We start from the raw sequence: 26,253 nt of genomic DNA on the forward strand, positions 1-26,253 counted from the left end.
AGCATGAATCTGTCACCATTCAACTTTATGTCATCCTTCATTTGAACGTATGGTAAGATTTTCACCAAAACACACATCTCCTTGCACTATCCTTTCAAGTGTCTCCTTTCCATTCTCAGAAATTAAAAATCCTTTCACTGCAGAATTTCAAAAACTTGAAAAAACTCGACAGTAAAAAATATTCAAAAAAAACACACAAACACCTGCAGCATCAACTTTGCTATCTTTGTTTTCCCTCCAAAATTTTCCCTCGCAAATTGTAGTTTTTTCAAGCCTTTCTTCTAATTTAATTGAGTTAAAGAACATCATTATCATCGAGAAGGCTTTTTAAAAGAAGAGAAGAAGGATGTTTCTATCGGCAGCTGAAGGAAAATCGAGTAGTAAATCGGCTTCTCATGGTTCTCTTCATAATCAAGGTGGTAATAATAATAATGGAGGAGTAGTTGCCATGTCGAAATTAACTGTAATGAATTCTTCACGTGGTTTGGGATTATTATCCTCCTCGAAACGATCTTCGAGTTATGGTGATGAATTTTACAGACAATACGATCAGGATTCGAATAATTCGAATAATTTAATGATAACAACGACCACGACAAGTAATGTAGTTCCTGGATCTCCGAATATGAAGGGTAGTGTTGGAGTTGGAGGATTGTATTATGCAAATTCTGTTTTGAATAATAATTTTGAATGGAGCTACAAAGTGGAGACACAGAAGGATGGTAGGAAACGGGCCAATAGTTTCAAAGATTTGTGTTTCATGTTACCGCTGCTTTCAATCATTAATACAAGTGCTTTCAATGTGGTGATGCAAAATGCTGGTCAACTGTTAGGAACAAATTCCGAAAATGGAAATATTTATACCAATGACAAAAGTTTATTTACAGTTTATCACCAAATAGATCGAGAGTTATCAAAATCATTAACTGGTGATGCTGTAAGTCCTGCAACATCTTCTCCTATCAATGCCATTTTGATGCCGAATTCACCAGGCAGTTCACAAGATGTGTTGAGTGATTGCAATTCTGACTTGGTATTGTCGATACCAAATAGTCCTTCATCAGGTTCCTTACATCTCTATATGGAATCTCAACAAAAACAGCACTCACCAAGTGAATCTAACAGTAATATTCTAAATTTGAGAGAGAAATTCATTCTTTTCATTGTAAATAATCACCCAAACCATTTAGGAAAACAATTTACCATGCATGCACACTTGAAAGAAGGTATAAGTGGTAAACAGTTGGCAGAAGTCTCTGTAAGAACCAAGCTCATGTTTCTCGACTTGTTTTATGGTTGCAGTAGAGTACATGCCAAGAAGCCAATTCAAAACTGTACAGATATTGTAGTATTGCTAGAGCAATTAACATACAATTTAGTTAGAACGAGTGGGGATGTAATTCTCGAAGAAATGGACATTGACATGATGAATCATATGGTTGAACAACAAACTTCATTGCCCTATTATAGACACATGTCTGAGGCAAAGAATTTCGACTGTGTGCAAAACGAAAGATTGAAAAACTTCCTAAACAATACTTTTTCCCGAATTTTCAAATCACCAGACGAATCAGAAAATCAAGATTCCATTTTTGCAGAACTTCTTTTAGAAATACGTTACATTTCTGATATGATTTATTTGGAAATGGAAGACATTTATTCAATCTTTCAATCTATTGCACCATTCAAAGAAGCTGTAGAAGAATTTCTTGGCAAAGGAATTCAAGAAAATACACTTCCAATGCACATTGTTCAAATGTATAAGAAGAAACTAGAGGAAGAGAAAGCTTTCCAAACTGAAAAGAACCATCTCCTCTTAAGGGATCAAGATTTTCAAGCAAAGAACATTATCGACAAGGATTGGAATTTGGTAAAGCACCTTTCGAGAGGACATGCCACCGATTGGAAGGTAGTTCACTCCCAAAGCCACAACGAATATAAGAAGAAACATTTGAAATCGCAAAACAATGATGAACAATTAATTAACCTATTCCCATACTCAATGATAGTGTACAATACCAAGCGACCATATCATACTGGAATAGATAGCAAGGATCTCAAGTCTAGTAAGATGGTTACAACTTTGGATTATTCGATTGAACAAGTGGCTAAAACATTTGGTCATGATTATGCTCTATCTGAAGAATTTTCAGAAGTGGAATTCACTGAATTCATTCCTCTCAATGAATCAAACTCACTACACAAATACCCTAGTTTTACCTTCAATGCCTCTGTTGAACTTGGATCCTCAAGTAAGAAGAAGAAAATGGAAGGAATCCTCTCTACCAAAATCTCCCTTGTAAATACACCAGGTAGAGGAAACGAATTGAATGAAATATGCTTTGTCTACAAGTCGTGTCAGGCCTCCTCGAATAAGAAGGAATCCATTATCATTTGGTGTGCCAGAGTTTTCACTAGAATCGACAATCATAGAACGAGACTATTCCAATTCAAGCTTTCGAATATTGGATCACTTTCATCCTCATTCCTCTCCTCCTCTAAGGCATTCCTTAAAAAGAATATATCTGAAGACCATTCTCGTATTCTAAAAGAATTACAATCAGCTGAAAAGGATGAATTCCCAACTCCATCCGAATCAAATCACATCATGAGAACAATGCGAGATTATTGCCTGCATTATCACAACACGGAACTCAAAGATTTAATTCGAAACAATTGAATCAACAATAACTCTGTAATTAAACAATATTTCAATACCTCAATACCTCCTTCAAGTACCAAGAATTCTTCTTCTCTATTTCCAACTTTACAACAATTTTATTGTAAAGTATAAATATTATTTAACCAATCAAAAAAAAATGGGCAACAAACTATCATCACCACTCTCCTATTTTTCTAACGGCACAAATAATAATGATAGTAATGATAACAATGATGATAACGATGATGAATATTCATCAAGTTCCGATCATCATAAACGTCGTCAAAAAATAGAAGCAAAAGGTGGTTATGTATCGGTTCTCTCATATCATGATCAATTATTATTGGATCATTCACAAGTGTTGCAATGTAAAGCATTATTTCAGGCATTTGGTGAACATCAATTTGAAATTCAGGGAAATATCAATGCAAATATTTCAAAATATGTGCAGGGAAGTGAATATATTGTGAAAATTGCAAGTGGTGGGCATCATACTGTATTATTGACGAGTTTGGGAAGGATTTTATCATTTGGAAAGAATTTGGATGGTCAAGTTGGATGGAAAACTGAGCTCAATCATTCGAATGATATTGGAGAAGCAAAACCACTTTACAAATATACAAATGAGTTTGCTGTGGATGTGTGTTGTGGAAATAATCATACTGTCATTTTGACTAATCTTGGAAATTTAATGGGATGTGGTTGGAATGCATATGGTCAACTTGCAGAAGGTCCACACAGTTCTCAATCATTGGATTATATCAAATTTAAAGCAAAAATTAGAATGGTTAGAGCTGGTAATAATGCTACTTGTATTTTAGATGCGGATGGAAGACTTTATTTGAGTGGAACTTTGCACATGACAGAATGTAGACTTGGAGAATTTACTTTAATGGATGATTTCTCTGCCAAGCTGTCAAAACATGAAAAAATTGTGGATTTTCAAGTTGGTGGCAGACAGGTAGTGGCTGTCTCATCAAAAAATAAGGTTTTCATCTTGGGAGAGGATTATATTGACAGAGGAGGTTCCAATTATAAGAGATTTACCAATGTGACAAGCAAGTTAGGATTTGATCCAATAGAATTGAAAAGCTTTTCTGTTGGTCTCTATCATTGTCTGTTCCTCACACATTCTGGAAGAATGTATGCAACTGGCTATAATGGATATGGTCAACTTGGAACTGGTGATTTTCAAGATTTGAATACACCAAAAGAAATTACCAAATTTTACAAAGTTGACCCAGAAAGTATCAAGAAAGGCATCACTGCAGAACAAGATAAGATTGAATATTATGAATGTGCAGTTGCAAAAGATCCTGAATTCTACTCTGATGTTCACTTTATTGAGAAGAATGAATTTATAACAAGTATTCTCGCTGGATCATGTCATAGTTTGTTTGTGAGTAATTTGGGAACTATTTACGGTTGTGGTTATAATGCTTATGGTCAATTGGTGCTTCCACTCGAAGTGGTGGATGAATATGACGATGATGCCGTTCCAGAACCAAAGGAAAAGAATCCAGATGTGAAACAGTTATTAATCGATACCACCCGTTCCAGTAATTTCATACTCTTTTCAAACTCTGCTGCAAATATTACTATTTTGGCTGAGAAACAAGCTATTAATCTTTGGATGTACAAGTGCTTGAAAAACAGAGCTATTGGAGGGGAATTGGGCGATGTTGTCTTTTCTTTTGATCAATAAATGTACATATTTCAAGAATTGGTGCCGAATCATTGTTGGTTTCCTTTATTCAATCTTCTCATAATCTTAACCAACAGTTTGGGTGATACATGCTCAAAAGCTTCGTCTGGGTAGGTTTGCAAAATGATTGTGGCATATTTGCTGGCAAACTCTACCAAATGTTTTCCAAATAAAGTTACAAACTCGTCATTTTGATTTTCCTCTCTAGAATAACAGCTTGCCATCAATATAAAGCTCTCCACTGTGATATAACCCTCAATAGAATTAATAATATGATTTGATAATTCTGGAAATCCAAATATCCGCGACAAGTTCAGCAAGGGAAGTAAAAGATGAACTGGAGGATCTTCCCACAACCCATAACAAAATTTGAGTAAAATTGTGCAAATCTCCATCAAGGTATTTGGATCTATAGTTTTCCCATCAATACCATTAAGTTTTGCAATTTCTGGCTGTATGCAGTGGATCAAATTGAAATTTGTAGCGTGTATCATGGCTTTCAATTCAGAAAGTAATGAACAACGTGAACAAATAACTGTCTTGTGTAGTCTCATATGTTTTTCCTCGGTTAAGAATATATTAATGTCAGTATTTACAGCATTGTAGTGCAATTTTTGAAGAGCAATACGAACGTTTGGCTCACTCACAGGATTCAATATTGGAATGTTGAGCTTGAATTTTGATAATTGATCGGCAGAGAGGAAGAATTTGAACTTGTTCAGCCTTCCAGCAAAGCAAATATGATTTTCACCATAGCATCTAACAATATCAAAACAATACTTTAGAGCATAGTGAAGCAATGCGTCGTCAGCTATTTGGACTTTCTCGTACAGGCATTCTATAGTTGTACTAATGTTAAGTGGTGAAAGCTTGTCAATTAGAATATTTACAAGACAACTCTTGAGCTGAATAAATGTATCTCTGAAAAAGGATAATACATAGATGATTTCCACAATCTCCACAGTATCCAGAGTCATTATTGGTTTGGAATAGAGTAGAATATCTATCAAATTCTGCACATGTTTTAAATTGGATTCCTTATCATCTTTGACTAATTTTTCTAGAATTGATACAAAATCTGGTGCAATAAAGGGAAGAATTGGGCCAAATGCTATACACTGCAATCTATCGTTAAAGTCCTGACTGTATTTGTGCAGAGGTATCGATGAATATCTACTAGAAGGAGAGTAGTATACCATTGGATTATTATCTTTGCATACTACACGATTAACATAAAAATTACCACTAGTGTCCACAACCTCAAACACTGATCTCTTCTTTTCTCCACAACAAACAACTTCATGAAGACATGTTATAGCAAATGTACAATTTTTACCACTCGAAAAATCAATAAAAGGAATTCTCGAAGGAACCTTTTCAAAAGCTTCTCTATTGTTAAAATCTCCCAAACCTAGCTGTCCACACGAATTATCGCCACATACCCACAATTCTCCCATACTATTGAGAATGCATGTATTTGTCGTGCAGTCGATTTTTTGAATCGTGCCATACGTCCAGTTAATAACATTGGCCCCTGTTGTCATTGTTTGTTTACATGCAAGCTGTCCCAAATTGTTATTACCTCCCAAGACCAATTTTGTAGCTCCTTCTGCTGTTGTAATATGAACTACATAATGTTCCAATCCTAGATGAAAGTTTTCCACTCGATCATTCTTGGCTATATTTTCCAAGACCATAAATTCATTAGTTACACTAGTTTTCAAATAAATATGATTATTTTCAGTTAGAAAGGCAACATGGCCGTATCCAACAAATATTCTCTTTGGAATAATGTTTGGAGTTGGTAGGTCTTTCTTGGGCACTTTGGTAAATTTTCCAACACTGAAAGAAGCCCAAATTTCATCCTCTGTCGACAGGTAGTACCTAGTAACACCTCTTCCCTCTGCAATAATTTTCGGAGTAAATGGAAGAGTAATCTTTTTCAAGTTTTTCAAATCATTGTTCAATTCTTCCGATGAAATTGGAGTGCACTCAAAGAGCTCATTCTTAATTGTTTGAAGAAATATATAGGAAGAACTGTAAATTTCCTTAATTTCCTCTCCTTTTAAGATTTGTTTCAGGTTGACACTTCTATTAATGGTTGGTCTACTTAGCCCTTTCAGTGTTTGTTTGGAACAACACATGATTGTGAAAGGACGTTCCAAATCATCAACTACCAATTGATTACTATTTGTATTTACACCATTCGGATCCGAATCATCAGCTGTAGAGAAGGACGGAATAACAACATTCTGTCTTCCTTGTGAATTTTCTGATTTCATTTGGGAAGAACTGGACAAGATTGGACTCGAATTTGCTTCCACACCTCTCCTCGAAGAACTCCCTAGCGAAGGAGAACCATTCATCAGTACAGGACTGCTCACTGTAGTTGTTGCTGCTGATGTTTCCTTCATCTTCTTTGATGGTGTGCTGCTCTCCAATCGTTCTTGATGATTATTACTATTATTATCGGATGATGATGAAGGCAAGGATCTCTTTCTTGTATTCTCATGATTATTAAAAGAAGGAATAACAACAGGGGGAGTGTTATTAACTACAGCAGAAGTAGACGGAAGAATAGAAGAGGCTGATGATGAAGCCTTCTTCTTCTTTTCCTTTTGATGATCAATAACACCAATAATTTCAACACCCTGCGAGGATGAACAAATCTCATCGACATCATAATCGTCCAAATTAATATCTAACTCATCTTCTTCATCTTCCAAATCAATTGTTGCTATAGGAGTTTGTGATTTTGTATTATTTAGTGATGATGAATGTGGTAGCATCTCTTTATCCTCCAACCTATTTAGTTTAATAGTAGCAGTACAACAACACAATAACAAGCCTGGAAATTACATGAGCGGCAAGGAGAACTAGCCGTTGCTTATTTTTGTTTGTTTTTTTATTAAAATTTTTTTAAATTCAAAAAAAATATCAGTACAATTGTCTTCCACTTCTTCGTCTCTTGATTGTCAACATGTATTAGCTTACTAGAAGAAGTTTGCAGATTGGGATGTACTTTTGACATGATTCTCTTGTTGGAATTTTACCTTCTCAATTTTGATGTTTGTTGTTATCATCAAGATGGCAAATAATTACTGGTCGGGCAGGAAGGAAATTGGTGAATCATATCTAATGTTGAACAATTGATGAATCTCCTCATAATTGATATATCCTTCAAATGTATCGGCATTGGTTCCTTCCATTATTGGATGAGCAACATTATTAAAGTTTGTCAAAAAGCTATTCACATTATGTTCGTATTCCAATCTTTCCTTCTTCCTCTCTTCTGTATTAATGTTGGTTTCAGAGGCTCCATTTTGATTGTTGCCATTGGTTATGAATTGGAAAAAGTCCTTTGTTGTGGTCATGTTTTCAAACTCGGTGAAATCGTGATTATTGCTACTGGTCTCAGTGTTAGTGTTGGTTTTGGAGATTAGCTCAGATAGGGCATTATAAAATTGTTTTCTCTCAATGATGGCTTCCATTTCTTTCATCATTGATGCATGCACTAGATTGACCTTTTTGAAACGTTTGGCCATTGTTTTGATGGCTCTCAAATCCTTTGCCAATACTTGAAAGTAATCAATTGGTCCAAGAGGAGAAGCAGCATCACAATTCTTCCTCTCACCAAGTTCAATTGATTTAGCAATGTGGAGATGAACCTTACATGCTACTGCAATTGGAGTTACAATAAATGAGGGACAAAAGATAAAGTGATCTGACTCGGATTTCATTGTAATTTTCATTGCTGAATCCTCAATCATATCCTTTCCACGATTGAGTTCGCTGAGAACCCTAATACGAATTCCATGATAAATATATTCAGCCAGCTCATCATATAATCTCAATCTCTTGATATTTCCAGAGTCTTTCAAGTGTATTCTTCCAACAGAAATCATTGCATCAATCATGTTAATTACAACGAGGCAATTATCATAGGTAAGGTCTTGATTGATTAAATCTTTCCAAGCTAATGGAAGAGTAATTCCCAAATACTTTTCATAAATATCATACCAATCGTGAAGGATTGTTTTTAGAGAAGTTTCACTCCTCGATTCAGTTGTTAAAAATTGCTTGCATTTCCTCAAATTCTTTTGATATTTAGTCATTGACTTTTCGTCTTCCTGCAATTCATCGAAATAAAAATCCAAACATCTCACATAGAATCGAGCATTTCTAAAACGTCCACATCCAATTTCATAACTTGCCAGATGTGCATACGCACACGCCACATAAAAATTAGATTCATCAAAGAGTTTGCTGAGCTCTTCTCTTGCTTGAACAGCAGTTTCTTCAGCTCCAGCAAAACACAAGCTTTGTTCTAATTGAGCTTTGAGACAAAGTGACATGGCAATAATTTCTCTCTTGTTGGGCAGATTTTCATCGGCATGGGAAAAGAGAAATCTCTCCAAATCATTTCTCTCAATCGTGTGACAATCATCAAACAAATCCGAATAATAAATATCCAATAATCTTGTCCAATTTAAATGAGTTTGATCCAATACAGGTCTTTGAACTGGTTCATAAGGAATAGCACCAGATGGAGTAGAATGTGAAGATCCACTCGATGGAGGAGATGAAACAATCTTTCCACTCGATTGACTCTTTTTCATTTCAAATTCCTTTCTCTTAGATACTCTTCCTTTCTTCTGTGGAGCATCATAAACACATTCTACACCTCTCCATTGGCACCCACTTGAAAAATTCAATATAATTTTCATCGTTGTAATGAAAAATCAAATTCCAACAATTTTACAAACCTGCATGCTGGTAATTCCTTACTACAAACTTTATGCAACTTTTTACAGTGCCTACAACTGATTGGATGAAACTTGGCTTCATTCAATGTAACCTCTCCAGTGGCTGCAGGATTATCCAATGAATCATGATCGGATAAAGAGGACGATGATTTATTTCCTTCCATTTTCCATATAAAAATTTCCAACTCTAATTAAATCTAATTTATAATAAATTTTAACTGAAGGAATTGAAAAATAGTTAGAATAACAAGCTGGGACAAGAAGGAAAAGAAGAATCCCTCAGTGATGATTGTTTGGTTTTTTTTGTTTTGTTATTTGGAACTTGTTTTGTGGCGGGTATATTCCAAAAGGAGGTTGGAGATTTTGAGCGGGTTCATTGGACGGATTGTTTTTTTAATCTCCTCGAATGGAATTGGAAGATGAAAGAATGGATTCTGTTGACAGAATTCAGTGGTGATGTTGCTGATAATGTGTTGCACATTTCTTAATTCCTTGGTAGTCAATTTTGAGGAGAATTTGCAGTTTCGAATAATGATAAACTTGTTGAAAGAAAATGAAGAAAAGCGAAAATCAGTTCACTGTTCTAAACATTAAGCAACATATGATAAAATATAAAAGGAACGACCTGGAGGAATGATTCCAGCACAGCAATCTTGGCCAGGTTTCCACTCAGCTATGAAAGCTGTTAACAATTTTAAATTTAAAGTGTTTGCCGATAGATCACTAGAAACATTCCCAAATATCAATGATCCCAAACAACGATCATGAATGGCCAATATTAAAGTATATTGCTCAAGTTTTGGTTCCAAACAATTTGATAATTATCTATTTTTACATATTATAATAATCCATTCAATTAATATATTGAGTTACATCCATGTTCCAATATTGTAAACAATTTAACAAGTTAATAAATTAATTATTTGATCATCATCATTGTAGTGGTATTATAATTCTTATCAATTAAATTCTTTTAATTTTTTATTTTTTAAAATTCCTAATTTTCAAAACTTATTTTGATGGTTGTTTTGGTTCCTTTCCTTTCAAATTTTCACTCAAGAGTTTTGGCATTTTGAAAACAAGCCAATAATACATGACAGCATCCAAAATCCACAAAATATAACTTCCAATTCCACCAACGAACTTTAACTTGGAATTTGGCCATTCTTGCATGGTTTCATGGAAGATAACAGCTGACACATAACCAACAATGAATTCAGTAACATATCCAGCAGTTCCAGTAATTACAAATCCCAACCAAATGTTAATCTTTTTTGGAATTAAGAAAAAGTAATAAATGGTGAAAAATAAAATTGGCATTATGGCCCATGATTTGACAGAATCGAATGTAAAATAATTGTATGGAGAGGTTGGGTAGATCCATCCGTAACTATTAATGATCAATTTCATGTTAATTTGTTGTTAAATTGTTTACAATTATTGTAAATTATGTAATACAAACCTTCCAGTAACAAGGAGGTATAAATTGTTTTGGATCAACTCGACGAACCAATAGACGAATGGAATGTAGGTAAGCTGGCAGAGAACTGAAGTGATGAAAGCCATTTTTTTTTGTGTTTTTTTTGTAAATATTTGTCAACACAATGTGAAAATGTCAAAAGTCGTGAATTAACACGATTCTTTTTGGACAAGTCTTTCCAAAACAACCAAGATTGCAGCCATCATACAATCACTGATAAATGGACCGCCTCTGTGAAATACAATATTTACAGGAAACTTTACAATGTTTAATACAACCATGATTAAATTACACAGTTGACTACAGTGCTCTTTACAATGACACATTGGCAACATGCAACTTTCCAAATCAGCACATGTTTTTATGTTGTTCTTGTTAACTTCCACAGAAAATCAACAATAATGACGAAGAATAACATTCAAAAAAAAATAGACGAAATTGGCCTATTCTAATTCACGCTATTTTGTCAAACATTTATTAGGATTGGAAAACTATTCTAAAACAACATGATGGAAAGTAAGAAGGAAGTTTTCCCTGATATATCGTATTCGAAATAATTTCCTTTCTTTTCAATGATGACAATTTATATTGGAAAGAAAATTTATTAAATTGTGCATTAATTTCAAAACAATGGTTGAAAATCATCAAGGAACGAAAAGATCTTTCTCTGATCATGATTGACAAACCAATTTCGAATCGATTAATGAATTTGACTAATAGTCAATTCTTGAAATGTTTTACAAAAATTCAATTTATTTGTGTTTCGATAGAGATGATGAATTTTATGAAAGTTTTCGAAAGAATGGAAAGATTGAATGAACTTACACTTGAAACAAATGATACTAGCAGTAGTATTGAGGCGATTAGTGAGATGAGACAGTTGACTAAATTGGGAATTAATGGAATTCAAGATAATGATATGAGACAGATTGGCATGATGAGTCAGTTGACTGAACTAGATATTGAGAGGTGTGATATTAGTGGAGAAGGAATCAAATTTTTGATTGTAATGCCTCAATTGACCAGTCTTAACGGTGGTTACAATTATTTACAATGTGGTGATGCCAAGCTCATTAGTGAAATGAGCAAATTGACCAAATTAGATATCAACACAAACGAAATAGGTACGGAAGGTGCAAAATATATATCCACATTGAACCAATTAACTGAGCTCGATATTGGAAACAATAATATTTTGAGTGAGGGAGCAAAATTTATTAGAAACTTGAAGAATTTGGTCAAGCTCAATGTGGAAAGAAACAACATTGGAGACGAGGGTGCTAATTACATAAGCGAAATGAAACAGTTGACTGCTCTTGACATTGGATTCAACATGTTTGGTTTTGAAGGAATTAAAGCTATCAGTCAATTGAACCATTTGATAGAACTTTCTATACAAGGCAATGAAATAACTATTAATGGAGTGAAATTGATTACTGAAAAGAAGAATTTAACCTCTCTTAACCTTGGAAATATTTTCTACGATACAAAAACTCCTGAACTTTCACAACTTGTAAGCCAAATGCACCAATTGACCACATTGGACATTGAAAATAATAACATTGGACCAGAAGTAGCAAATTTATTAGCAGAAATGAAAAATCTCAAACATCTCAACATTGCATTCAATAATATTGAAAAGGAAGGTCTATCTCACATTACTCAATTGACACAATTAACATCTCTTAATGTTTGTGGAAATCAAATAGATGATGAAGGAGCTAAAATTGTGAGCTCAATGAAACAACTCTTAAAATTGAATATTGAGGAGAATTTTCTAAATGAGGGCGGATGTGAAACAATTATTGAGATGCCTCAATTGACACAACTTTATATTTCTTCCAATCGAATTGGAGAAAAACAAGTGGAAATGATTTGTGGAAAGAAAAATTTGAGAGATATAAGGATATAGACTGTGGGCAGTGCCATTTATGCGTTGTTCCAACCATATGTTCTAATAAAGATTTAGATTGATCAGAACTAATCTATCCTAAACTTTAAAAAATGTTTAAACGAAAGTTTGGCGTTATTAAAAGTAAAATTTTAAACAGTGAGGAGTCTCAACCTGCCATCACTGATCAACAAACAAATATTGTCGGAAAACAATCTGGAATAATTTCCAAAATGTTTGGTGGAAATGTTTCGAATAGAAACGTTTCGTATAGTAATTGGCATAATATTGAATTAATTATTTTAAATATTTTACAATTTATCGGAGAAGGATTAAGAATTGATGAAATTCTTGACTTTTCTCAAGTGTGTTCTTGTTGGAGAACAGTTTGCAAATTAGAAACAGTTTCGTTAACATTTTCGAATAGATTTACATACCTTGTTACGAAACCAGTCAAATGTTATTCACTGGAGGGCAATTTCCCTAATCTAGAGTTCATTCAATTCTTTTCCAAAGCAGTTATTGAATTAGAAAGAGATGTTTCAATTAAAATTATTGAAAAGTTTACAAAATGTAAAGAATTAGAAATTAGATTTAATTGGAAACTTGATTGGAATTCAATAGAAAATAGTTTGGAAAGAATCGAGTCGTTGAAACTTGTTTGTAAATTTTGTGAAACAAATGATTCATGGATGAATCAAGTCACAAGAATTTTTCCAAATTTGAGACATTTGACAGTCAAATATTTATACATGTCGAATAGATCAGTTGAAGTTCTCATCAATGATTTGTATCCCAAGTTGGAAAGTTGCAAAATTTATATTCATCATCAAAATACCGAATGCCCAATTGAGAAATTATTAGATTCGAATAGATTATGTGAAAAAATGAAAGATTTCGCTTGTGTGTTTGATGATGGTTCCAAGACGACCTTAAAAATTCCAAATGAGAAGTATTTTCCAAATCTTGAATGTCTCTCTACTCAAACATCCTCTTCCCCAATTTCATTTCAAAATTTGGTAAAATTGCGAGTTCATTGCATTTCAATTTTGGAAAAGAGTAATCTTCCAAATTTGGAAGAATTGGAATTGAGGCCACGATCTCTCCCATTGGATGAAATTATAATTCCAAAATCTATGAATGCACCAAAATTGAAATTTATTTACATGAAAACTTTGAATGGTGGCTTGAAGAATTTTGATCAATTTACAAATTTGGAAAAATTAATTATTCACAGTTCATCTTCATTAGGAAAAACTCCATTGACCATTCTTGAAAATTTACCAAAACTCAATGATATAAGAATTTATTCATATTTTGGAGGTAATTCATTTTCAAAACTTTCCAAACAAATCAAATTTACCAAATTAGTAATTAAACCAAAGTATGGGTATGATGAAAAACCTTATTTGGACATGGAGGATGTGAAATACATTTCAAAATTGGAATCCTTACAATATTTAGAATTGAATGTAGCGGATCAGGAACAATTTGATATTCTAATCAATGCAAATTTACCAAATTTAACACAACTCAATTTCAATAATCATTTGACAAGTGAAAATATCATTTCAATTTTACAATCTAAATTTCACAAACTCAAAACGTTGGGGATTACTCAAGCTGATAAGCCAATGATGAAATTATTTAAAAAATATTCACTTCCTAATTTGGATACTGTGAAATTTAGAAAGAGAAGAGCTTGTACTCCATTTAAAGCTTTGAAACCATTGTTGAAATCAAATTATATTCGAAACATTAAGTATTATTGTGGAAAACGAGATTTACTCAAGTTGGAAAAGTTTTGTGAAAGAAATCAGAGAATCAAATTGGAATTGTTTAGTGAGGCAACCTCTGTTTATCCAAATTTTATTTGTAAAATTACTAAGATTTAGTTTACTTTCTATTCGATTTTAAATTTCAAATATTTCATTCAGCATTTGATAAACTTGTTCAGTTTTAAATGCAGATATTACATAATACTTGACAACTCTCCTCTTCACATCCAATTCCAAATACTTTTTCACGATAAACTCAACAATGCTTTCAATACTCGTTTCGTCTCCTTTAAATTCTGAAACAAATCTCGAAAAGGAAATTCCCTTTTTAATCTTTTCTTCCAATACTTCAAATTTACTGAATATCAAATAGAGTGTATGCTCTGAAACCAATGGGGATCCATACCATTCCTCAAAATTCGATAATCCTTCATTGAATCTTGGAGTAATGTCATCTTCATAACACAACTCATCAAATTCACTTAGAGAAATGACGAATCCAATGTGGAGTTTTTGAGAGTAAGTATTATGGAGTCTGTTCCATTTGGAACGTTCGGTACGTTGTCCACCTGTTAGAGTATTCGAATTGTTGAGTTCATTAAAAATGTCAACTTACCAGTGTCAATAATTGCCTTTTTGTGATTGTTGACATATTTGAAGGGTGAAATTCCAGTTGTTTTGCGAGAAGCAAAGAAGAAATCATCAAAATTGAGTTGAAAATCATTTTTTAACAATCTTGAAGAGTTTTTCTTGTCAGTAAAATAATTAATACTTTCCAAAAATGGAATTCTTTGCCTATTCTGGAATAATTCATTTTGAAATCCTTCATCTTGATACATTTGAAATATCAATTTTGCTAATTCATTGTTCCACACACTCTCTGGAAAAAGAGAATACTCCTGACCAGAGAGTAGTTTCACCCTATTCAAATAATTATTCGAATTTTCCTTTTCCTTAAATTTCATTTCTAATCCTTCAAAATTCAATAAACAAGATAAAAGCAACGAGTAAATATTTCTATTAAATCGATTAATATTACTTTCAATCCCAGCTCTCTTCAATATCGAAGCTGTCAAAAATCAAGTTCACCAAATGTGTCAATAATTCAACAACCTACTCTTTCCACACCCACCAGTCCCTATCAATGCCAAAATACAATCCGTTTCAGCAATCACATTCTCAACAAGTGGTGATTTCACTTCAGGTTCCTCCACCATTGAAAAAACTTCACTTTCTGAACTTGGAAAGAATTTCAAGAGTTTTGTGAGTTGTTTCATTTTTTTTATTGCATTTTGTTAGGCGGTTAGTGCTGTTGTTGATGTGTAGTGAGAGAGATGAAATTTTTAAGTTTTTTCAGTGAAGATTTTTGTAGTTCAGTTCCATCACTGAACAGCAGACCCAAAAAAGGAAAAGTTTGACAAATAAAATGTTCATGTTTAAACAATTGTTTAAATTTATTACAATAATTGATGGTTGTTTAAAAATTTATTAATTATCTAATATAGAAAGTTGGGATTGAAGACGCCAGGTAAAAGAGATGAACAGTACATGACCGGAGTTATGTCATGATCTCTTTCGAATAGATGATCTTTCCATAGAGAGTGAATATTCTCAACAATTCGTCTAGTTTCTCCATCTTTTTCATTTTCTGGAATAGTTTGCAATCCAATCGAAACACCAAAGTCTCTGAAACCTAATCTTCTTCTAGTACTCTTAATCGTGCTTTCGAATATCTCTTCAATATTAGAAATGGCAACTTTTCTCATATGATTCGCCCAATCTTCATCAGGAAACCAACTGGTCAACCAAAGAGTTTCTCCCAAATCCAGAGGATCCGAACTCTGATACATTAAATACTTTCCCATCACCATTCCCTTCATTTCTTCAATTTCTCTATTCAAAACACTTCCATCCACATTCTTTCCTTCTTTTAATTGCTGGTTGACCAATTGTAAAAGTCTATAAGTAACATAACCATCATACGGATCCAAATTTCCTTCAGATCTCACAACTGGTCTCGAGCCATCAATGGAAATCTTCCAGAACATCCTCAATCCACGTGAAGAACTATGATTGATAAACTTGTTATGCATGGATTGAGCCATTTCAATTGCCCATTCATTGTATTTCACATCTCGAGTGATTAGTGACGTTCTGTTGAGGGCAAACATCCATTTGGTGAGATAGTGAAAGTATTGACCATCGCCATCTTCGTCATCTTCATCGGCTTCCTTGCCAATTCGTAAACCTCCCAACAGGGGATGTTCAGCATTGGATTTTCCTTTCGAATAATTTAGTAGATTAGTTATTAGAAACTGCATGTACTTACCCAAATAATGTTGCAATGAACGATCCTTTCCAAGAACTTGATGCACCTCTTCAATAAGTGCCTTAGCTTGTTCCAAATACGAATCTTGACCACTTTCCACATGCAACGAAAGGAAATTACAAACTGCAAACGCATCAGTCCACAAGTATCGAGTTTGTGTTTCAGATTTCAATGGTTTGGGTTTGTAGTGTGCTCCACTGAAATTGCCATACACTTGTTCCATCACTTCAATGCATTTATCTTTTAACATTTTTTTTTTGAGAGTTGTTGTTTTTGATTTTGGAGAATTAGTAGAATTGCTTTAAAAGGAAATTTATAAAATATCAAATTACTTGATTTGGTAGAGTCTACAATTAGAATGAGAATATCAAAACCCAGTTTGTTTAAGGGTCCCTAGAGAGCGACGCTTATCTTCCTCACTTTAATGAATTTATCAAGTGTTGACAGAATTTCTTTAAATGTCAGTTATTTTTTTTGACAATTATGGAGAATCTTATGAGCTATGATATTCTTATTATGAAATACATAATATTGCTCATTAAAGAACTTGAGATTTTTGTAACCAAGTTCACAGTCAACTCAAAAACAAAAATTATCAAAAAAAAAAAAATGCTCAAAATCTACCACCACGATCACGCCAACGATAGATCATCAACCAATCACCAAGAACCCTTTCATATTGTAAATACGAACACTTGCAAAACCATTAACATTCCCAATTTTGAGAGAATTAAAAAAGTTGTAATCAATCAGACAAGTGTACATGTCCTATCGGAGAGTGGTCAGGTTTATATTTTTAAAGATGGTTTTGATAGTAGTAGTAGCAGTAGTAACATAACAATTCAAGTTCCTTATCTTCTCGACACTACAACAAATGGAAAATTATTGATTGAAGATGTTTCGACATTTTCGGAGGGATCAACACTTTATTTGGTTCGTGATGAGATGAATAATACATTTCTCTATGGAAGTGGCAGTACGGCCTATGATTGTTTTGGAGGTAATCGTCAGTGTATGAATGAGGATGGTACGGAGAAATTTACTCTCCTTTACACTCCTCCGACCGTAAATGGATACAGACATCAAATTACACATATTGCATCATGTTATTCCTTTACAATAATCGTTTTGGATTACTGTGATATTAGAATTTCAGGTCAGGATTGGGTGAATTCTGTTCACACGGTAATGGGTTGGCATGTAAGCCAGTTTTATTGTGAAAAGAAAATTAAGAAAATTGAATGTGGAAGCTTTCAATTTTTTGTAATATTTGAAGATGATACTGTAATGTTTTGTGGAGATAATGGAAGTAATCAGATGCCACATACTGAAGGTACCGCACATTTTTCTGTGGATTATGAAATGAAAATTTCTGAAGCTTTTGGAGGATACGATTGCTCGGTAGTGAGATTTGCAAACACTACTCCAACTTATGAGAATTACATGTTATATGGAAGTGCAATGCTGGAATATAAGAATTTGAAACAGTTTTTGAGCTGTTATCCAAAATTTTCTGAATCCAATTCAGACAATGCAAAGATTAGATATATTAAGGATATATTCTTTATTGAATTCAATGGCTTATTTTATGCGATAAGCAATAGTCATAATATGAGATTTGTGGTGGATGCTTCAAAAGAATTTGATGGAATTCCTGGAAACAATTATCAAATTACTGCACATTCAAGTACAGTTGTTTTTTACAAAACATTTTCAGCAGTCATTTATCCCAAGTTAGCTACTTATCTTAGAAATCAATCAATACTCACTGATTGCTATTTTCAGTTTGAATGATTTGTTATGTGAATATTGCAATCATGTCTTTAATTATGAATACTAATGAAACACTCTATTTCATGTGGAAAAACCCTTTCTTCTTGCAGCATCCAATACCTGTGTAATGGTTTCCACTTTAAGTACATATTTAATTCAATTTTATTAATTAAGTATTTAATTGGCAGTTTATGTTAATTGCCATGTAGAATTGTTCAACTCAGCTTTCCAATCATCAGGAGTGAATTGGCTTCCAATTAAACATTGCAATAATTCACCAAAAAAAATGCAAGCCCTCATTCCTTTCGATAGATCTGCAAAGCAATTTACCAGCGAATTTCCTTCCCAGTTTTCAAGCATTCTCGCTCCAGAGACCTTCGACTCACACTTGGAACAAATTAATAAGTGTGCCATAAAACATGTTGGGCCAATTACAATTCAAACAATATCGGTTTCCACCCTCGTGACAATTAATTCTCTCGCTTTGATGGCTGCTGTTAGTGGTTTTTCTACCTTGAAGAAGTATGATACTTCACAACCAATTTTGGTCGGTTCTCTATTGGCAATAGGTATTTCCTTGCTTTTAATTGCTCACTCTATTGCTCTCATTTTAATGTCAATTAAATATAAACAAGAATTGAGAAGTGTTTTACAGAGATTATCTCAAGAGTCTGATGTTACTTATGTATTAGAGAATTCATGGTTTTCCCAAAAGATTAGAATGGAAGGAAATCAATATTCAGCTCATGAAGTTTAGAAACAATAAAATAACAATTAAAAGAATATAAAATCAAAAATATAGAATTTCTATAATGTAATATTTAATAATTTACTTAATTTGGTAGAGTCTCCAATCGATTAAAGTACTTGTGTTGATTGAATGCCAGATCCACTCAGAAGAAACTACATTGACTTGTGGATTTTCTGAAACAAGTTTGGCAATCTCTGGTGTAATTCTCGATGATGATGTGATAATATGAGTGATATCATCACTAAATGATGATTCTACAATTCCATCAAATGCAATAATATATCTAGTGTGCATCTTGAGAGCAGGAACATCCTTATGAATGTACATGACCATATCAGTGAATAAATCACACAATGAAGTAAGTTCTGGTGGTGCAGTGAGAGAGGAGCTTTCTGCTTTCACTATTGTTGGTTTAACAAGTTGAGCCTTCTTGGTAGGATAATGATATGGTAATGTATCAACCAAATATCCTTTGGTGGCACATTCAAAGACCCAATATTTGGTAACAATGAGAGATCCAAGATTGAAACAATGTTTAAAATCTTCAGTTTCTGATTCACAAATGAGGTGAGTATTTGCATTTCCAATAATGTTCCAATTATTTGTTACACTTCCTCCATTGTTGGTGATAAACTTGCTAATTGCCTCCTTCTCAGAATTGCTGTAACCAGAAATTAAAGCAACAACATTTCTGAAAAAAGTGTTATTGCTGGAACTATCTTGCTCTTCAACTTTGATTGATGTTTGTGAAGATGATTTGGTCATCTTATTTGTTGATGTTGTTGGAGCATTATCATCAGATGTATCCATCTTATGAGATGAATCTGAGGCAGCAGCCGAGTTATCAGTTGTAGGTCTATTAGCCAACTTATTTTTTGATTCATTAACTCTATCCTTATCATCTCTATCCTTTGTATAGATGAAAACAGCAAATCCCTTGTTTGAAAGATTTTCCTTCAAAAGTTGTTCAACTCTATTCCAATCCAAACCAGAAATGGCGTGATGCAATCTATATAAATGGAATGTACCAATCTTTTTTTGATTCATGTAGGTAGCACATTTCTTTAAACATTCATCCAAAGCATGATAGTCAACTTTTGGTGCAGATCCTTTCTTGACAAATTGAAGACATACCATATTACATAAATGATTTGGTAATGCTACAACAATTTGAGCATCACCAATTATGTTCATATCATCAGTGTAAGCCTTCTTAATATCTTCACCATACAAGAGTTCAATATTTCCCATTGATCCTTTATCTGACCATCTACTAGAGTCATCTACACAATGTGAAATTAGTTTTTCTTCCTTATTCATTGGCATTTTCATAAAATCACCATAAATGTAATAGATTTGTTCTGGAGTAGAAGAGTTATTAATAGTATCAATATCAGATAATTTGATACCAATAGTTGACTTTTTAGCTTTCTTTGCTTTTGGATCATCATCATCATCAGAATTATCTGAGGATTTTGATTTTTTCTTATCATTAGGCTTTTTAGCTGACTTTTTATCATCCTCATCATCTTCATCATCTGAGGAATTTATCTTCTTCTTTCTTGAATTTTTCTTTTTCTTTGAGCTTGAATCTGATTCATCATCTTCATCATCAGATTTTGACTTTTTAGCTCTGGAACGTTTCTTTTTATCTTTTACATCTACACTTTCATCAGAATCATCTCCTGCATCTCCATCTCCAAAAATAGGTACTAAACCTTTTCTATTACTTTCATTTTTCAATTTGATAATTTCTTGATAATTGGTATGATCTAAAACATCCTTATCATCTCTAATTTTTGTAACTCTAGGGAATCTGACAGAAATTGGTCTGTCTTTTCTTGAGGAAACTGAAAATTCAGCTCCTTGAATTTCCCAAACAACACTCTTTTTTGGATCTTTAACAATAAAATCAGGTACAAGAGCATTAGTATGAATATCAATATCATCTGGAACCAATGAAGGATCCTTACTGATTCTTTTCATATTTGATTTCAATTCTTCATTCAATGTTTCAATAGTTTGATCATCGTGTCCGTTACCACATTTACAAATAATTCTCCACTTTCCTAATTTCTTGTCAAAAGAACCCATCATGAATACAGACATTAAACCACCTTTACTACCTGTACCAAGATAAGCTCCTAGAACAACAAGATCTACACTATCTGCCATACCTTTCAAGTAATCTTTTTTCATTTTAAGCCAATGTCTAGCATTAGGTTCATATGGAGAACATAAATCTTTTAACTAATATGTAAAATTGTTAATAAAAAAATTAATAATAAATTTGAAAATAATACATACCACTAAACCTTCTTCACCCTTCTTAATCATTGCACTCATTTCAGCAGAAACAATAGCTTCTCTTGTTTGTTTTGAACCCTTTACAACCAAATATTCACCTAACATTACTCTATGTTTGATTGGATTTACAATTTTAGTCATTAATGCCTTTCTCTTATATAAAGGAACTGAAAGGAGTGATTTACCATTATAATACAATATATCAAATAAAAATATAGTTGTTACAGCATCTTTGTGATCTTGTCTAACATTTTTACCAAGTGTACCAAATGGAAGAATCTTATTTGTCTTTGTATCCATCATTAAAATTTCACCATCTAAAATTACAGATTCAACCTTTTCCTTAATAGCTTTAGAAATATACTTTTTTACAGATTTGATCTTATACTCTTGAACATCTTTCAAATTTCTACTAAAATATTTGATTTCATCATTTTTTCTATCATAGTGAATTTGAATTCTTTCACCATCATATTTAAGTTCAGAATAAAAACCATTTGGACAACGAGCAATAACATCATCATAAGTCTTACTTGGACGAGCAAGCATTGGTTTGACAGGATGGAAAAGTTTCATCTTGGTTGATATTTTAATCTTCTTAGGAGCCTTCTTATTCTTCTTTTTCTTTTTAGAATCATCCTCTGATTCTTCATCTACAAGTTCATCATCCCATGATGAAGATGTCACCAAAACAGATAAATCCAATGTAGGTTGTATTTAAATCAATTAATTAACTTTTCAAAAGGATGTTCGACATCCAAACAATTTGATTGTGGAAGTATACAAACATGATGATCCTAATGTTTTCAAATTATTGGAAGAAAATACGAAGAGAGAGAACAAGCCTTCCTCTACAATTAAAATTGACTGGGATAAATTCAAGTTTGTTCCAAATAATAATTCAATTCCCAAAAATCAAAACAAGATGAAGAGAAATATTAAATAAATCAAATAATATTAATTCACTGCACTATTGATTTACTCAACCCAACTAAAAAATGACCAGTAAGCAATCCTCCAATCCGTTGATGAAAGAATACAAGCTCTTTGTAAATGCCAAGGCTAAGAACTTGCTTATAGAAGGTGTCTTGTATTCACTGGATCCATCAGTTCCGATACAGGTTACAAAAGTAAGTTTAAAGAGTTTGAAAGTATTAATATGTTGAAGGTTGGTTCCAAGAAGAAGTCTTCTCCAATTGAAAAGAAGGAGGGAAAGTCATCAAGAGAGAATAGATCAGGTAAGGCATCCTCAAGCAGGAGAAATCAAAAAGAAGAAGAGGAATTATCCATTGAGGAGGAAGATGATGTATTCTCTGAGGAAGATGAGATCATTTCAAGCAAATTAGGTAAAGTTTCCAAGAAGAAGCCCTCTTCAGGTAGTAAGGAGGTAAGTTTCATTTTTGAGGGAGCCTCAATTATTGTTTTTCATTTTTGTGATAAGAGATTGAATGGTATAGGTAAGGTGTCTGAGAAGAAGCCCTCTTCAGGTAGTAAGGAGGTAAGTTTTATTTTTGAGGGAGCCTCAATTATTGTTTTTCATCCATGTTGATGAAGAAGAAGAAGAAGAAGACCATTGCCCCAAGTAATGTTCCTCCTTCTAGTAAGACCTCTATTAAGAGAAAGGTAAGTTATCATTTGATTGGTATATAAATTAACCGTGCTAGAATCAACAAGAAGGTGAATTGGCCAAGGAAGGGAGTGATGGCATCCAATTTGACTCTGAAGAATCAGAGCCATCACAAAAGAAGAAAAAGAAGGATGGTGAATTAGAGGATTGGAGGAAGGACAAGGTAAGTTGTACATTGTTGATCATTTGTTAAAATAACACAACTCCCAAGAGATTAACTTCTCTGAAAGCAAAGCTACTGGAATCTATGCATCACTTTCCAACCATTAAAGAGATTTCAAATTTCTTATTGAAGGAGCGTCCTACTGGTTTGGCAGACATTTTTTTGGGCTCATTGAAGGTGGTGGATGGGTTAGCATCACTTCACATCATGATGCAAAACCTCTCATATTTGAGACTCTTCATGGATTTGGGAGACCAGTACTTTAAGAGTACTTTGCACGGCAAGAAGGGAGATTTTATAAGGGAGCATTGCCCTCACATGAATCCCACAAAAGCAGTGAAGGTTTTGTTTTTAGGCATGTTGTTAGATAGATTTCCACTGTTGCTGCCAGTATCCCTCGATTACTCCCTGTTCGGATCTGAGAAGATGGTGAAGAATATTACCATCTACTTTTTGGAACAAAACTTTGGGAGGGAAGAGTCTGGCAAGTTTTGGAATGAATTGAAAAAAGCTGTTGTGAGCTCAAGTTCTGAAAATCGTTCTGAAAATCCAGTTGGTTCTGCATCGGATGGCACTACTGATATTCCTCCAATTATTGAGGATGATGAGATTGATATTGATTGGGAAGATCTCAACATGTTGGATGACATGGAACAAGAAGAATAATTACTTTGTTGTTCTTCGTTTTGTTGAGATACTTCATTGTATAAATTATTATCTTGTGTAGTCTTTCGCTTTCTTCCTCCAGAGTTTCTATCTTGTGTGGAAGACTTCCGTTTATTTCCTGTCATAATTTTAAAAAATGTTTATTAAATAAAGTCAATAATATTTTGTTCAAATTGAAATTTTTGTTCAAGATTATTTGAAAATAAATTGATAATATTTGTCAAGTTTTGTACTAATAACTTTTTTAAAGTTATTGGATATAAAACTAAAATTGGAAACTTAACAATTAAATATCCAATTTGGCTCTCGTTTTTGTAATTACCATATTGTTTACCATCAAAGCCTGCTTCTTCAAAAGCTTTCTTTTTCTTACCATGATCTAGAGACTTAATTTTCGTAAATAAAATATAAAGTAATATATATCTTGCATTAGTTAAAATATTCATATTATCATCCATTGTGTTTGAAAATTCTCTAATAATGTCAGTACAATTCTGACGAGTCATAGTTAATATCTTTTGTTTGACTGAATGAATATTAATGCTTTTAAGTGATGCTATTTTGTTAACAATATCTTCAAAAGTAATTGTTTCCTTGTTAATATCTTGGATTAGATTATAATAGTATTGTTCATATTCTGGTTTCTTATTTGCTTTAGAATTATTAAATTCTTGAATTAACTCTTCTGCATCTACATCTGATGTCCAAGAATTTTCACTTTCTGGAAAATCCTTCCATTTGACCAAATAATTAGTTTTTCCATTAATATCTTTTGAATCTAAAATTTTTTCAATTTCATATACATCCACAGGTTCACTATTAGTATTCTTTTGCTTCTTTCTTCTATTAGTAGAATATTTCTTCTTTTTTGCGACTCTTGGTTTTTCATTTTTACTCTTTTCACTATTGTCATCAACTTGTTGTTCATTATTTTCAGCTTTCTTTTTATCATCGTCATCAAATTTCTCTTCATCTTCATCAACTTTTGGTTCACTATTTTTATCTTTCTTTTTATCATTCTCATCAAATTTCTCTTCATCTTCATCAACTTTTGGTTCATTTTCATCAATTTTGTTGTTATGATCATTTTTTCTTTTCTTGTTGTTATTATTAGTACACAAGTAGATTACATCATCATTACATTGATAATTTTGTTTAAAGCAAATCTTTTTTTCGATACCTCGGAATGAAATTATTATTTCTTCATCGGAATCCATAGGACAGACTGTTGTTGTTTTTGGAGGCATTTTTTTTAAAAAATTTTTTAAAAAATTATTAAAAAATTTTATGCCGGGCATAAAAATATTTTATTAAAAAATTAAAAAATCTAAATGGAAAAAAATTACTAACTATACGTTTTTAACATTCACTTTATTTTGTAATTTACAAGGAAACTATTATTTTTCTAACCGTGCAACAGTTGCAGAACAGTTCCACTTATTTAGAGTGCTCCTTTATCATCTTTTGAACGTCTTTTCTTGAATAATACTTTCCATCTTCGAAATGAGTACTGGAAATTGTAATTTTGCAAGCTATTTCTTCTTGTTCAAGATCTCTTGGCGATCTAATACAGTCCAACACTGTTCTAAAGTAAGAAAGAGTTTCATTTTTATCATTCCCCTTCTTTCTGAAAATCATTTCTATTCTTCCAATCAGTAAATTCATCTTAAATGAACAGAATGAACGGAAATATGCGACCTTATGACCATTGACATTCACTTCCATGTGATCAGCAGAAACCTTGTCTTCTGATATCAACGGTCTATTGGTAAACTGACACTTTAACTTGTTTGACTCAACCAGTTGAGCCAACTTGGAATTGTCATACTTTGGTGCCATTTCCTGATTACTGTTCTTCTTGGGAAAAAACGTGACCTCGATTCCATGTGAATTTGCTAATTGATTTTTGTTGTAACATTTATCGTGATCCACTCATGCAAAAAAAAACAAACAATAACATGATTCACCTTAATGAATCCAACAACAATCATCAATACATTCATTGTATTGAATTTCACTTGAGTGAAACATTTCAAGGCTTTGAAATTTTGAAGGCTGATTTTATTATTTTACAAAATTTTGAATTATCATTAGTTTATCAACGATTGTTTATTGCTTTGTTTGATCTTGTCAGTATCTCTCCACAAGTAGAGTCTTCCAACAATTTGTTTCAAATCATGTGTTAAAATATAGGATTGATAAGCATCAGAATGAAGTGCTGCTAATAAATATTTTGGTCCAGCTCTAATCTTTAAATCTTTACAAATTATTCTACATATAAATTTCAATTCATCTCCAGTTAACTTATCATTTACAAATTTCTTAAAAGCACGAATTTGATCTTCTTTCTTTGAT

The 26,253-nt window shown here is 32.8% G+C and overlaps 14 protein-coding genes across 14 annotated transcripts; 7 read left to right on the forward strand and 7 right to left on the reverse strand.

Moving 5' to 3' along the window:
- Positions 1-346: 346 nt before the first annotated feature.
- NAEGRDRAFT_82266 (uncharacterized protein) lies at positions 347-2,721 on the forward strand (the record flags this gene model as incomplete). The annotated part of the gene is made up of 1 exon (XM_002668983.1): positions 347-2,721. The coding sequence occupies one exon, from the start codon at positions 347-349 to the stop codon at positions 2,678-2,680; it is 2,334 nt and encodes a 777-aa protein (XP_002669029.1). The 3' UTR covers positions 2,681-2,721.
- Positions 2,722-2,819: 98 nt separating this feature from the next.
- NAEGRDRAFT_76045 (uncharacterized protein) lies at positions 2,820-4,367 on the forward strand (the record flags this gene model as incomplete). The annotated part of the gene is made up of 1 exon (XM_002668984.1): positions 2,820-4,367. The coding sequence occupies one exon, from the start codon at positions 2,820-2,822 to the stop codon at positions 4,365-4,367; it is 1,548 nt and encodes a 515-aa protein (XP_002669030.1).
- Positions 4,368-4,631: 264 nt separating this feature from the next.
- NAEGRDRAFT_76046 (uncharacterized protein) lies at positions 4,632-7,156 on the reverse strand (the record flags this gene model as incomplete). The annotated part of the gene is made up of 2 exons (XM_002669010.1): positions 4,632-4,756; positions 4,798-7,156. The coding sequence occupies 2 exons, from the start codon at positions 7,154-7,156 to the stop codon at positions 4,632-4,634; spliced, it is 2,484 nt and encodes an 827-aa protein (XP_002669056.1).
- Positions 7,157-7,465: 309 nt separating this feature from the next.
- Positions 7,466-9,094, reverse strand: NAEGRDRAFT_54477 (uncharacterized protein; the record flags this gene model as incomplete). Its single annotated transcript, XM_002669011.1, has 1 exon — positions 7,466-9,094. The coding sequence occupies one exon, from the start codon at positions 9,092-9,094 to the stop codon at positions 7,466-7,468; it is 1,629 nt and encodes a 542-aa protein (XP_002669057.1).
- A 995-nt stretch (positions 9,095-10,089) lies between these two features.
- NAEGRDRAFT_82268 (uncharacterized protein) lies at positions 10,090-10,699 on the reverse strand (the record flags this gene model as incomplete). Its single annotated transcript, XM_002669012.1, has 2 exons — positions 10,090-10,523; positions 10,596-10,699. The coding sequence occupies 2 exons, from the start codon at positions 10,697-10,699 to the stop codon at positions 10,145-10,147; spliced, it is 483 nt and encodes a 160-aa protein (XP_002669058.1). The 3' UTR covers positions 10,090-10,144.
- A 716-nt stretch (positions 10,700-11,415) lies between these two features.
- Positions 11,416-12,525, forward strand: NAEGRDRAFT_76049 (uncharacterized protein; the record flags this gene model as incomplete). Its single annotated transcript, XM_002668985.1, has 1 exon — positions 11,416-12,525. One exon carries the CDS (start codon positions 11,416-11,418, stop codon positions 12,523-12,525), a length of 1,110 nt encoding a protein of 369 aa, XP_002669031.1.
- A 731-nt stretch (positions 12,526-13,256) lies between these two features.
- Positions 13,257-14,399, forward strand: NAEGRDRAFT_54479 (uncharacterized protein; the record flags this gene model as incomplete). The annotated part of the gene is made up of 1 exon (XM_002668986.1): positions 13,257-14,399. One exon carries the CDS (start codon positions 13,257-13,259, stop codon positions 14,397-14,399), a length of 1,143 nt encoding a protein of 380 aa, XP_002669032.1.
- An 18-nt stretch (positions 14,400-14,417) lies between these two features.
- Positions 14,418-15,559, reverse strand: NAEGRDRAFT_76050 (uncharacterized protein; the record flags this gene model as incomplete). The annotated part of the gene is made up of 3 exons (XM_002669013.1): positions 14,418-14,851; positions 14,899-15,255; positions 15,400-15,559. 3 exons carry the CDS (start codon positions 15,557-15,559, stop codon positions 14,418-14,420), a joined length of 951 nt encoding a protein of 316 aa, XP_002669059.1.
- A 219-nt stretch (positions 15,560-15,778) lies between these two features.
- Positions 15,779-16,834, reverse strand: NAEGRDRAFT_54480 (uncharacterized protein; the record flags this gene model as incomplete). The annotated part of the gene is made up of 1 exon (XM_002669014.1): positions 15,779-16,834. One exon carries the CDS (start codon positions 16,832-16,834, stop codon positions 15,779-15,781), a length of 1,056 nt encoding a protein of 351 aa, XP_002669060.1.
- A 386-nt stretch (positions 16,835-17,220) lies between these two features.
- NAEGRDRAFT_76052 (uncharacterized protein) lies at positions 17,221-18,405 on the forward strand (the record flags this gene model as incomplete). Its single annotated transcript, XM_002668987.1, has 1 exon — positions 17,221-18,405. One exon carries the CDS (start codon positions 17,221-17,223, stop codon positions 18,403-18,405), a length of 1,185 nt encoding a protein of 394 aa, XP_002669033.1.
- Positions 18,406-18,670: 265 nt separating this feature from the next.
- On the forward strand, positions 18,671-19,141 carry NAEGRDRAFT_76053 (uncharacterized protein; the record flags this gene model as incomplete). The annotated part of the gene is made up of 1 exon (XM_002668988.1): positions 18,671-19,141. One exon carries the CDS (start codon positions 18,671-18,673, stop codon positions 19,139-19,141), a length of 471 nt encoding a protein of 156 aa, XP_002669034.1.
- Positions 19,142-19,213: 72 nt separating this feature from the next.
- Positions 19,214-22,018, reverse strand: NAEGRDRAFT_76054 (ATP dependent DNA ligase; the record flags this gene model as incomplete). Its single annotated transcript, XM_002669015.1, has 2 exons — positions 19,214-21,385; positions 21,443-22,018. 2 exons carry the CDS (start codon positions 22,016-22,018, stop codon positions 19,214-19,216), a joined length of 2,748 nt encoding a protein of 915 aa, XP_002669061.1.
- Positions 22,019-22,440: 422 nt separating this feature from the next.
- Positions 22,441-23,898, forward strand: NAEGRDRAFT_76055 (uncharacterized protein; the record flags this gene model as incomplete). The annotated part of the gene is made up of 6 exons (XM_002668989.1): positions 22,441-22,572; positions 22,611-22,829; positions 22,905-22,940; positions 22,997-23,065; positions 23,107-23,232; positions 23,365-23,898. 6 exons carry the CDS (start codon positions 22,441-22,443, stop codon positions 23,896-23,898), a joined length of 1,116 nt encoding a protein of 371 aa, XP_002669035.1.
- A 1,437-nt stretch (positions 23,899-25,335) lies between these two features.
- Positions 25,336-25,737, reverse strand: NAEGRDRAFT_76057 (uncharacterized protein; the record flags this gene model as incomplete). The annotated part of the gene is made up of 1 exon (XM_002669016.1): positions 25,336-25,737. One exon carries the CDS (start codon positions 25,735-25,737, stop codon positions 25,336-25,338), a length of 402 nt encoding a protein of 133 aa, XP_002669062.1.
- Between the last annotated feature and the right edge of the window lie 516 nt (positions 25,738-26,253).

The sequence above is a fragment of the Naegleria gruberi genome, assembly GCF_000004985.1.
Source record: "Naegleria gruberi genomic scaffold NAEGRscaffold_89, whole genome shotgun sequence".
NCBI lineage: Eukaryota > Heterolobosea > Eutetramitea > Acrasida > Naegleriidae > Naegleria > Naegleria gruberi.